The 13,057-nt window shown below is 39.2% G+C and overlaps 1 protein-coding gene across 2 annotated transcripts in view; it reads left to right on the forward strand.

The window, feature by feature from the left end:
* The window catches only part of cdk19 (cyclin dependent kinase 19), a 51,247-nt gene that overhangs the window by 26,261 nt on the left and 11,929 nt on the right, over positions 1-13,057 (forward strand). For both annotated transcript variants that reach the window (XR_003296353.1, XM_026318748.1), the window contains exons 5-6: positions 10,282-10,339; positions 12,764-12,895. Coding sequence is in view for 1 of the 2 variants with exons in the window: in XM_026318748.1 (XP_026174533.1) it covers positions 10,282-10,339; positions 12,764-12,895 (190 nt within the window). In the remaining variant the exon portion in view is untranslated. The remainder of the gene's footprint in view (positions 1-10,281; positions 10,340-12,763; positions 12,896-13,057) is intronic.

The raw sequence follows: 13,057 nt of genomic DNA on the forward strand, positions 1-13,057 counted from the left end.
TCTATCATGGTTGCCAGGTAGCTTGGCAATATGCTGTAGCTATAGACCTATATGTATGGATGCACCATCACCCTCTCTGAAGCCTGCCACACGTCTCACATCAAGCTGTTCCAAATACCAGAGTCATGTTATTTTAGAGTGGGTGTTGTTTTGTCTTGGCGTGGTATATTATTATGATTTTGATTGTCTGGAGCAGCCTAATTGTAATGCCTGAGGATCAGAATGTCCTGAATTCCAAATGTTGTTTGACGCCTGTCTACCCTTTAACCTAGCTACAACAATAATGGTTCCTGTGATATTCTCCCCACCTCTGTTTTCCCACAGTGCTTTGGTTAGATGATGATTTCATTCTCTGTAGCTGAAAGTCAGGCTGGAGCCAGAACACAGGCCATCTCATTGTATGTCTTATAGTCCCAGTTATGAAGATATAATAGCAGGAATTAAATTTGCATTGTTTCAAGTGCACAGACATTACTTGTAGTTTCATTACTTACCAAAACTGCATGTAGCCAGAGATAGTGACACACTGATAAGAGATAAAACTATACACTTGGTATACTGAAAATGTCAGTGGAACTATCATTATGTTTCAGTAGATTCATATCTAACTTTACAATCCAGGTCAATCAGTGCTTCTTGTTTGACAAAAGCCTTATGTATATACATTTGAACTTTTCAGAACAAGTTACAAAGTAGCTTGTGAGCTGTAAAAGTATGCAACATCTGGTTGGTGATGCTTCCTGGGCTTCATGCTCTCATTGGCTATTGAGGGTATTCCATCGGACCCTCCCCGATTGGGAATCATAAATATTAAACATGTCTGATATTTACAACCAAGGCTTCGACTTGATGAGGTGCTTTAAAATAATTGTATAGACACTGAACACACTTGGGAATTATTTGGACAAAAAAATTTTGTAACAAGCCTTGAATTGGGCCATGCCCTAACGATCACAGGACGGGGAAAATCGGACATAAAATCATCTAGTGTGACTTATGTTTTTCACTGCAGTGACTCTGATTACATTCTGTTTCACATCAATGTGGTCCAGATTAGAAATGAATTGTTGTGAATCCATGCAAGTTCTTAGAAAACATCAGATCTTTCGCATCAGATTAAAAAACTTTATTTTCTCCCACTCTTATATCTGACTGTGTACCACAAACTCCCACATCCCTTTTGTATGTGCTCTTATTTTTCTCTGCATCTGTGACTCCCAAGTGAGCAAAATTTGTGCCTTTGCTTTTTGAGGAAATAGTATAAATAACCAAACAACATATCAGATTATGTGGAAAACTTTAATTTGATTACTGCCATCACTGCTTTGATGTCAGATGATCCAGGAAGAGGCTATTTCCACATAACGATCATGAAAGACTGATTGAGATTATACAGTCTGAGTGAGTGTTAGCTAAGATGTTTGATTTCTTTAAAAACATCTCCTGCCAGATACACTGGATTCACAAAACAGAAACACAGTTCGGGCATCCATGTTACTTTAAATCTGGTTGTTTACTCTTACATAATCTCCAGCAATCCTTGATGGTAATGTGGTGGCTGGACATCATATTTTGTAAATCTGCAGCGATCACAGAGCATGCCTGGTCTTTCACACTTTGCCTGTCTCTGGTGATTTGTCACTTTGGAAGTGTCAATTTATTAATCACTGAACTCTGAACTTGATTTCATTCCAGCCTCAGTAAAGTTGTGGGGGGCTGTTGTTGAACTAAAATTAAAAATGTGCTTACTGTCTGCTTTGAGGAATTTGGTCAGTTAGTCTGGTAAAAGATTTTACAGTTATTAAGTCCTGTTTCACAAGTTACTGACCCATGAATTTGATTTAAGAAAAAAAATCTTAATTTGTAAATATGAATTTGCTAATGTGAGCAGTACTTGATTGGAAAAATAACCAGAATGCATACAAAACACAGAACAAGAGGGGGAACCACCGTCTCCTTTCCAACAACATCAGTTCTGTCACTGAGCTTTGTGGTTGTTTTGCTCCCTGAAGGCCAGGCTTATCTGTGCACCAACTCTTCCGGCCCTTTATAACTATTTTTGCTGCAGCTGGATAAAATCCTCCATTGTCAAACTGTGCTGATGTATGGTAGTTAGTGCTGTTATCCTGCTGTCTGATTGCCAGGACTTCCTCTCATTGTGGCCACAGGACTATCCAAATTCTCTGGGTCTTGTTCTTGGTTAGATTATCATCTTTATGCAGGTGCCTGGCTGTTTGTCAGTTTTCTTTGTGGGCATGTTTAAAAACAAATAAAAAGTGAAATGCTAATCATGGGAAATATGCTGCTGCCAAAGGTCATAAGGCCTCTTTCAAAATTAATATGAAAGTTAATGGTTTATGTTGTTAGTACATGTGAGAGGAAGAGCAACAGGACTGACATGTATATATGTATGAGCTGTAGGGAAACAGACCAAGCAGCATACTTTTCATGGCTCCAGCATGACTGTTATAGTTGTATGTTTGTACTAGTGACTACCATGCTCTGATCTGCACCACAGGAATAAGGCATGTGCTTCGCATTGCACCACTGCCTAGACTCCATCCTCTAAGCGTCTTGCCATTTCTCTGCTCCATTCCCCATGTTCCACCCACCCCCATACCAGAGGTTCTTGATGTGCCTCCATCCATCCTCCCACCCTACGCCTCTGCAAGGGTTATGTAACAGCCTCTAGCCTGTAGCAGTGAGCCCACTGCCCAGTATGGCTAGCTGAGTCAAGATGCTGACAAGCCAAAAGCAGACCTGAGTGGACTGTAACAACAGTCACTGTCAGGGAGGATTACTGAAGGGGATCTGTTGTTGTAGTAAATCCACACAAAGCTACTGTATATACTCTACTGTATATGTACATTACTGTATGCCTGGCTGTTTGACACTGTGTTTCTAATGATGCAGCTGACTCATGAGTTGTTAGCTGCAGATACTGTAAACGTGTTTAGTCATGTTAGACTTTTTACCTTTGTATACCGTGGCAAGAAAACCCCTTTGAATTAATTGCTGTCAGGAAGTGGTGGTGTGAGGGATGATAAAGGAGAAGGTGTAGGACCCAAATGCAGGATCAGCAGTTCTTTATTTCTTCCCTGGATCGACCAGGGCTCAGTCTCAGACAAATTCTCTGTCCGAACAAACGCCACTCGGCACAGACAAGCAACATAAACACACCGCCACTTGGCATAGAAATAAAAACTCTATCTTCTGATACGAACACGAAGGAGGTATAAATAGACTGCAAAACAAAGGACTAATAAAACGCAGGTGAAATCAAACATAAAGCTACCTAAGACTACTTAGGTGCCATACAGGAACTCAAGAACCAAAATAAAAATCCATCCCATGACAATTGCATTAATTTGCCATAGAATTTGATCTGATCTTCATCTATGTCACAACAATACATAAACACGATGTGTTTGGGCTGATAATTAACAATCAATTCTAAATGATCATGTCTTTACTGAACACACATATTAAGCATTCACAGAGCTGGAGGGAAAAGTAAGTCAACCTATAGACCAGTAACTTCAACCAAATCTAATTTGAGTCAATACTTTGCACAGCTGGAGTCCAGTTAATGAAATCAGTTCTGTCTCCCTCCCAAACACCCTGCAGAGAATCAGTTAGACCTATTTCAATGGATAAAACACACTCAGACATTTTAAGTTTGCTGTTCATAAGAATCATCTACTGACATGAACCATGTCTTGCAAAAGGAAATCTGTGAAGACAGACAATAAATCTGGAAAGGGATGCAAAGTCACCTCAGAGCTTTTAGGCATCCGTCAGTTAGACAAACTATAAATGGAGACAGTTAGGTACTGTGTTTATTCTTCCTAAAAGTGGGCGCTCAGCCACAATCCCTCCAACGCACAATCCTCAGTGGGGTAAAGAAAGGCCCACGTGTAACAGCTAAAGTCTTGAAGATATCACTGCAGGTGGCAAACACCTCTGTTCATGAGTCTACTATACATTAGTCTTTGAACAGGCAGGGTGTCCATGGCAGAGGACCACGGAGGAAGCTGCTGTTCTTCAAAAGTTGCCTGAGCACCTTGGCAATCTACAACATTACTGGGAAAATGTTTGTAGACAGATGAAACAAAACTTGAATAGTTAGGGAAGAATACTGAGCACCATGTATGGCATGAAAAGGGTAGCTTATCAACGTCAAAACGTCATCCAAAAGGTGAAATATGGTGGAGGGAGCATCATTATTTGGGATGCTTCACTGCATCACTTTCCATTATTGAGGCGAGAACGAATTTCCAATTTTATCAAAATAGCCTCCAGGATAATATCAGTGTGGCTGCCCACCAGCTGAAGCTTAGAAGAAGTTGGGTAATGCAGCAGGATAATGACATTAAGCATCAAAATAAATTCACCACAGAATGACTTCAGAAAAAGTAAAATGTGTCTTTTGGGGTGGCCTAATCAAAGCCCAGACCATAACCCCACAGAGATGCTGTGGAATGACCTCAAGAGAGCTGTTCACACCAGGCGTCCTACAAATGTGTCTCCAGAAGCAGAAGCAGGCCAGAAGCAGTTCTGTAAAGAGGACTGGTCAAAAATTCCTCCTGAACATTGTGCAGGTTTGATCCACAGCAACTGAAAGCATTTGCTTAAAGTCACTGCTGCCAAAGGTGGTTTGACCAACTACTAATTACAAGGGATCACTTAGATTTTCTCCCAGCACTGTGGCTGTTTAGTAGGTGTGTTCAATAAAGACATAGGGAATTAGAATTATTTATGTATTATCAGTCTAAGCACTCCATGTTTGTCTACTGCTGTGACTTTAATAAAGATCAGATCACATTTTAAGGCAAATTTATGCAGAAAACCAAATTATTTCAAGGGGTTCTTACCACCGTGGAGTTTAGCTACAGCCTGGTCATTTCATGATGCATCAGTGCATTTAGCATGTTTAGGGTGGTACATTAATAGAGATTTCTGTTCAGTGATTAAAAGGGGAGGGACTGAACAATGAATAATATATATATATATATATATATATATATTTTAAAACTGTTTAGGATTGCCTTATTTTTTTTAAATTAATTTGTTTAATATGCAGTTTTATTCAAAGTAAAATTACTGTCTGATACAATTCCAAGAAAAATTATATTACCACTCTTCACCTAACATTAATAACTGGATGTAATAAACATAACTGAGATCAGTGAGGGATGCAGGTGTTTCAACTAACAGTAAATTAAAGACTGTTGAGAATTATAGGATATTTTGCTGATGCTTTTAATGTGAGGGACTGGAGTTATGTGCACACCTTTGACATGTAAATAACAATAATACACTGTTGCCCTTTTAGTTCTGGTTTGTGTCCTGTTCACATTTGAATATTACAAGTGAACTAATGGGGAGTCATTATAAAGATACATGCACTGATAGGTAAATCATTGGTTCTCACACAAGAACATGTTCCTCTCCTTAGTCTGTTCTAAGACTTTTTCGTGAGGTATGCTCACACTAGTCTTTGAAGTAAAAAAAATGCTATATAAGTCCTTTGGCTTATTAGTTTTATTCACAACAGTATTATTAAAAAAAGACTTACACTGTAGAGCTTCAAGTCCTGTAGGGAAAAATATGTTTATTTGTGTCTAGTCTACTCATGTTAGAGGACCCAAGACAACTACAGCTGCACTCTGCTGTGACAGCTTTGAGAGAAAGTGATTTCCACCAAAGTTAGATGCAAAAACACTCACGGTACGAAAAATTACAAGCAACTAGCAGATTGAGGGAAATTATCTGATAACTGCTGGAATATATAAATTACTGTGAACTATGATGAAATTAAAAAAAAATATAAAAAAATGGCAAACTATGGTAGCCACTACTTTGATGATCATGCTGCTGTACAAATTTGTGAGCAGTTTGGAGGATAGACCAGCCTGTCTTAGCTTATACAGGAAGAAAAGTCTCTGTTGGGCCCTCTTCACTAGACTGGAGGTGTTTGCTGCTTAAGTGAGGTCCTCTGTTATATGGACTCCCAGGAGTCCACCCTGTCCACCTCCTCACCACTGATAACAAGTGGACACTGTGCTGTCCTCCTATCCTAAAGTCCACAATGATCTCCTTAGTTTTGGTGGTGTTCAAGACCAATTTATTGTCTGATGTTGGACTTCCTGTCTGTACTAGGTCTCTTCATTGTCTGAAATTAATCCCACCACAGTAGTGTCATCCACAAAGTATGAAGTAAGAAGTTGTATGGGGACACAGTTATAGTTGAAGAGAGTGGGCGCTCTTTTGGTGCACGTGTTCAGGATTATGGTGGATGATGTCAGGTTCCCAGTCCTCACTTTCTGTGGCCTGTTGGTAAGAAATTCCATAATTCAGAACAAAGTGAGGTGCCGATTTCAAGGCTAATGAGTTTGTGAACCAGTTTATGGGGTATTATAGTGTTAAAAGTCTAGCTGAAATACACAAAGAGCATCCTAACATATACAGTATGTTTCTTTGATCCAAGTGAGACAGGGCAGTATGAAGTGCTATGGAGATAGCATCCCCCATCAATATTTTGCTTGATATTCAAACTGATAATTTTCCAGATCTTCAGAGATACTATATGGGGTAGTATAATCCTCTTGGAGCACTTCATGATCATTGGGGTGAGGGCCACTGGGTGCTAATCATTGACGGCGGTGATGGCAGACTGCAGCTAGCTTGAAGGAGAGGTTAAAGATGTTAGTAAACCCCACTGTTAGCTGGTCTGCACAGGTCCTCAGCATGTGGCCTGACATCCATCTGGTCCAGTTGACTTGGTGATGTCGATCTTTTTCAGGGCAGACCTTACTTGATGTTGCTGGAGAGCGTCTGCCCCTCCTCGGGCAGTGCTGTTTATCAAAACAGCAAAAAAAAGTGTAGAAGCAGTTCAGGGTGTCAGAGATATCCTGGTCTTGACTGATCTATGCAGTGTTGCTCTTGTAGTTAGTCAGGGTTTTAATTCCTGTTCACATACTTTGGGGGTTTTTATTCTCAAAGTGTCTTTCAGTGTTTGTAACTGTCCTTGGCTTAACTGATACCCCTTTTCAGGTTCCTCTGGACAATACTTTGAGCCAGTGTGCGATAGATTTTTAAATGATCTTGCATATGTCATGGAGTCATGTTTGAGTTCCGGTTTTGGACTTTTATTTTGCTGCCTGAGTTTCCGGTTGTCCTTTATTTTGATCACAGGTAGCTTTGTGTTTGATTATGGGAATTAGTTTCACCTGCGTTTTATTAGTGTTGCAGTCTCCTTGGTTCTTTTGTCTGTGTTGGAGCATTAATTTAAGAAGACCATTTCTGTGAGTTTTGTTTTGTATGCTGAGCGGCAAGTTTTTGTCCTGACGCCGAGTGGTGAGTATTTAGCGTTGCCTGTCCTGTTTGCTGAGTGACGGAGATTATGTTGCCTGTGCCTGGTGAGTCCAGGCAAATAAAACCTATTTTGTGTCCTGCATTTGAGTCCTACCTCCCTTCATCCTGCACCGCACCCCACGCATCGTAACAGCATAAACCTGTGCATTAATATACAGATCTTTCCTTTCCAACTGACAATCGGCAGTAGGATCACATGCATGCAAAGGTAGTTTATTGCAGGAATATAAAATCATCTGTTTGCAACCACACGGTACACTGTTCTGATTTGCTTTCTGTCAGGACCAAGCAGAGACCCTCCTTTTCAAGTGACTGTGACCAGACTTGAAACCATCAGCATTAAACGAGTTGGGTCAAAAGGAAAATGCACTGGAGTTCGGTGTTGAAGCATTCTAAGTAATTTGCCTAAAATTAACAAATTCTGTCAACTACTGCATACAGTTTGTTGTGTGCAAGAACCTGCAGACATTAATATGGAGATTGACTTTTTGTTACATCTAAAGGAAACCAAAAATGGAGCCAAAGAAAAAGATGAGTAACACCTATGGGAGCAGTGCAACAGTGCTTAAACCAACTGATGTGCAAGGATTTAGACAACACAGTTGGAAAAAAAGCTCTTCAGAAAAAGTGTAGCATAGCATTGGTAGTGCACATGCAGGGGTTCGTTATCTTTACACTTTAACTTGTTGTGAGCTTTTGGTTTAAAGATAACCTGTTTATCAACCTGGTCATTCTGTTGAAAAAGTCTGCCCCTTCCAGGTGAACTGCCCTAATTTTTGAGAGTTGTAGATGGTTTTATGAAAGCAGGCCGCGTCCCTAAGGATTGGGTCCAAGTCCACTGTGGAATGTATTTATTTTCCCTCTATTTTCCCTGATCCATAAACCCAACCAACTGTAACTGATTAATTTTACTGGATGAATTCAAGAGGAAGTCTCAAATTTGTCGTGTGAAGCACATCTTGAGGCATATTTCAGAATAACACTGCTGCTTATCTTAAGCATGTAATATAATAAGAGCAGCAGTAGCAGCATTTTATTTTTTTATTTGAGCATTTTATGTCACTGTCCACTTCATCTGGTACCTCTTGTCCAGTTACACTTATCTTTTTGTTTTTCATGTCTTTTATTTCATTTCACACATTTTTTTCTGCACTTTAGCTATTACACTGCTCATTTTGCATTTGAAGAAGTGCTGACATTCAGTTATGTCTTTTCAGAATATTCAAGAAATAATAACAGTTTTTCAGTCGCCCAAAATTAATATGTTCAGGGCAGGATTTGAATTCATCTAGGCATGTTTAGAATTTGAAAGAGGAGCTGGTCCTGATCCTGAACTCCTCAAGCTTTTCAAAAGATGCTTGTCTTTGTGTTTGCCAAGAGCTGCGTGTCATGTTGTGGCCGTGGATAATACAGCTCATTATTGGTGCTGTTTCTATAGCAACAAACGTGTTTGCCAGGCAGATCTGAACCCACCTAGCCAGAGGGTTCACATTCGCGAAGACACCAAGTGAGAACCAACAGACTGATGACAGATACTACATTCTGCTGCATCGGATCTGTAACCTTAAGTAAATATGGGAAATCATTTTCCTATTATTAAAGCTACATGTCAATTTGTTTGATATCACTGGGTAATTCAGTAAACACAACAGTAGTTCTAATCAGTAATTATGTGTAAGAAGTGTAGTTGGTGATTGTGTGAAGAGCAATAGATAAAACAATTCAGTCTTAGTGTATGTTGCCATCTATGTGATCCCTGTAGTGAAAGTCTTAACCAGACTCCATCATCTTGCTCATATTTTCCAATGAAAACACTAATAAACCTGGACATATGTGTTCTTATAGTTAACCAATTAATATTTTATTATAGGCATCAGGCAAATGACTATGTGTAATGTGAAAAATGTCATATCTAGTGGCAAATCTACAGAAACTCAGCTCATCATTAATTGAATGAATAAATGAATCAATAATAGATGATTTATTTTTGGTTGTTCACCTCCCAAGCACACAATCTCCTTCTCACAGACCTTGAAAACATCACCCAAAAAAAGGATCAGGCTGAAGCATCTTGCTTATCTCAGCCTATCCTTCTCAAAACATCAACAGCTGCTTTGAGCGTCATTATTTCATTTTTCATTGGAAAGCAAACAGCAAAAAACTAAATTGACTTACACTGGTCAAATAGTCAGAGGCATGTTTGCAGTTGAATGCTAATGTTACTGTATATTTGCTGAACGTGTATAGACAAACCCAACTTTGAATAGGCACTAATGTCATAGATTCAGTGGGAAAGTTCCTGACTAGCTAGTGAAAACAGTGAAGCATTTAAACAGCTATATGGTTAAATATGTCCCCAGGAAAGAGGAAAAAGCAAACAAGAGCAAAAAAGTCAATTGACTTTTTTTTAAAAGTCAATTGACTTTGTTTCAAATGATTAGACACATGACTGCAGTTGAATGCTAATGTTACTGTGTGTTTGCTGAATGTGTATAGGCAAACCCAACTTTAAAGTTACAGTAATCACATAGATCAAATGGCTATATGTAATGTAAAAGGGTTCAATTGTAAGTAAGTGTTTCAGCAGAACCTGCAACTACTATCAGCCTGGTGCCAAACAGCAGGCAAAACTGGGGGCTAACTAGGAGGAATTTAAATTTAGTTTCATGTTCAGTGAATCTGAGACTTAAATTTTACTCTATCAACTTAATGTGTAAATAAGCACAGTCATCATAACAGTTTCAAAAGGTCAGCATGTGGATCCAAGGTCAGTATGTGGATCCAGGATCCTGTATGGTAAATTCTTTAAATGTTTGGTGTTTTGACACTTCTAAATTCAAGTGACCTTTAAATGGTTTGTATAGTATGCACTATCTAATGTTTACCTCTATCTGTCTCCTGTAGAAGCCAGCTAACATCTTGGTGATGGGAGAAGGCCCTGAACGAGGAAGAGTTAAAATCGGTAAGGCAGACTGAAAAAAAAAAAAATTCCACTCAACTGATTCCAATTCATGAATTATAAAATTTTAGATCAATTATCAATTATAAATAGTACTATCATCATGTCAGTGGATTAGTAGTGGTGTTGGCTTGTTAGCGTGTCCAGTATTAGCGGCGTTTAACCTTCTTTCAGAAGTTAAAGAGCTCACTTTAGGGCCGTTACATAACTTAGCTGGCCAGCGGGCTACTGAAGGGCAATCCTGCCATGCTGGCGTCTATTTTTAACTCTTCTGTATCTAGTAATAGGTTATTGTTATAGTGCAAGTAAGCCCTCTGCAACACCTACTAATGAGAAGTTGAGTGGGCAGCAACAGGGAGATATTTAACTTAATGTACTGTACAGTGCACTATAGAGCAGATAAACATTTGTTTTATCTCACTGTGCTCTCATCAACCTCATTCTCAGCAGCTGCATTTAAACAGCTATCTGGCTAAATATGTCCCCAGGAAAGAGGAAAAAGCAAACAAGAGCAAAAAAGTAAATTGACTTTTCAAATGATTAGACACATGACTGCAGTTGAATGCTAATGTTACTGTGTGTTTGCTGAATGTGTATAGGCAAACCCAACTTTAAAGTTACAGTAATCACATAGATCAAATGGCTATATGTAATGTAATGGGTTCAATTGTAAGTAAGTGTTTCAGCAGAACCTGCAACTACTATCAGCCTGGTGCCAAACAGCAGGCAAAACTGGGGGCTAACTAGGAGGAATTTAAATTTAGTTTCATTGGGCTAGCTGTAACTCACACAGGCTTACATCTCTTATTATGATGATGAGGGTGGAAGGTGAAGATAATTGGTATTTTCTAGTTTCTGATTGACTGAACACGCCTGATTCAGGTAATCAGGAGTGGACAGGGCAGGGATAGTTGGACAAAAAGCAGCAGGGCAGTGGCCTTCAAGGAACATGGGCTGGGCACCCCTGCCTCAGATCAAGCTAATAGGTAGTCTGTCATTTGTGATGAGGGTTGTTGATTGCTGTACACATCGATCATCAAACTTACTTTGGGTGACAAAGTTTGCTTTTGGCTGTTTATCTGCGGACCACACCACACTTTCTAACTCACCTTCAAATTGTGTAATGTACAAATACTGTTGTGATACGCCAACTTAACCTGGACTAGCTGTGTTAAAATGATATGCTGATCTCATTATCATATTATTTCCAGGTAAAAGCATGAGAGACAAAAACACAAAATCAGAGTTGCATGAACTATTTGAATATTCCAGAATGATTGCCCATACCTAATATATACAGTTGCAAGAAAACATAATGGCACGGTTGGTGGTTTCCTGGTTTACTGCATAAATTGGTCAGGAAATATGATCTGATCATTACCAAAGTCACAAATAATAGCAAACACTCTTTCTAAGCCGATAAAATAAAAACAGTCTTGATCTTCCATGAAAGAGATCTCAAAAGACCCATGATCAAGAGTTGTTGCATGGAGCTCGAAAGGGTTACAGAGACTTCAGGTATTCGTCACACCACTGTTAGACATATTGTCTGTAAATGGAGATGATTAGGAACTGTGACTACTCTCCATAGAAGTGGATGCACACTCACTGTAACTGGCTCACTCTAATCTCTAGTTAGAGGGCAGTTTTTGATTTCCTACTTATGTTTTGAGCTTTTGGCTCATGGCTTGGAGGGGCACAGTCCAAAAAACTAGGAAACTAGGGTGTGGTAGGACAATTCAGAAGCAGTGGAGGACACAATGCAAAATAATTATTAAAACATAATGATATAATTGGTATGTAGGTATGCAATAGCCTTTTATTGGCTATTACCCTTATGAATGGTAGTATAACAAAAACATGTATATAAAGAATAGAAAATCTATGTTATCTATTTCAGTGGTGCTCTTTACGTCAGTTGCTCTGATTAGATTCTAGTAGCTGAAGGCCATTTAGGTAATTGAATCAACATTTATAAGCGCTCCTCTCTTTACTTATCTGGGTTTTGATAGATGGACAGTCAGTGGGCACTATTCATAGATATTTTAGAAGGAAAATCAACCTGAGGCAGATAAAGAATTTTGGAAACAGAGGAGGCTGTCTCCTCCCTCCACAGTGAAAATGATGCCTTTTGCTGAAGCAACATGTATAACTCAGAGTAGGCAGATTTATTTTTCTATAGGAATGGACTAGTCACTAGATGTTGCATGATTTTTTCTTTTTGCCTTTATAGTATCCTGAAGTGTGATTAATAGAGGGCCAGAATGCTGTTTTAGTAAAAAAAAAATATCCCAAGCTAAGACTAGCATTTGATTCAGGTTTAACTTTTGTATTGTGATAGATTATTCAGCCCTGGAATCAAACCAAACAGTCACATGGTAAGATGTTGCTTTGCTAACTGCTTCTATTTTCTCCTACGTCCTATAGCTGACATGGGTTTTGCCAGACTATTTAACTCCCCCCTCAAGCCGCTGGCAGACCTCGACCCTGTGGTCGTGACATTCTGGTACAGGGCCCCTGAACTGCTGCTGGGGGCTCGTCATTATACCAAAGCTATTGGTGAGTCCAGTTCATCAGGACTTCATCCATCATCACTGCGTATTTGTTTTTTAGAATTTGTTGAGGACATCTCACCACTGTTGCTGGCTGTGCTTCCTATTTAACAGACAAATATAATAGATATATCTTCTAACTATACAACAGTAAAAATTATAAGTGTAA

Source organism: Mastacembelus armatus, chromosome 24, assembly GCF_900324485.2.
Source record: "Mastacembelus armatus chromosome 24, fMasArm1.2, whole genome shotgun sequence".
NCBI lineage: Eukaryota > Metazoa > Chordata > Actinopteri > Synbranchiformes > Mastacembelidae > Mastacembelus > Mastacembelus armatus.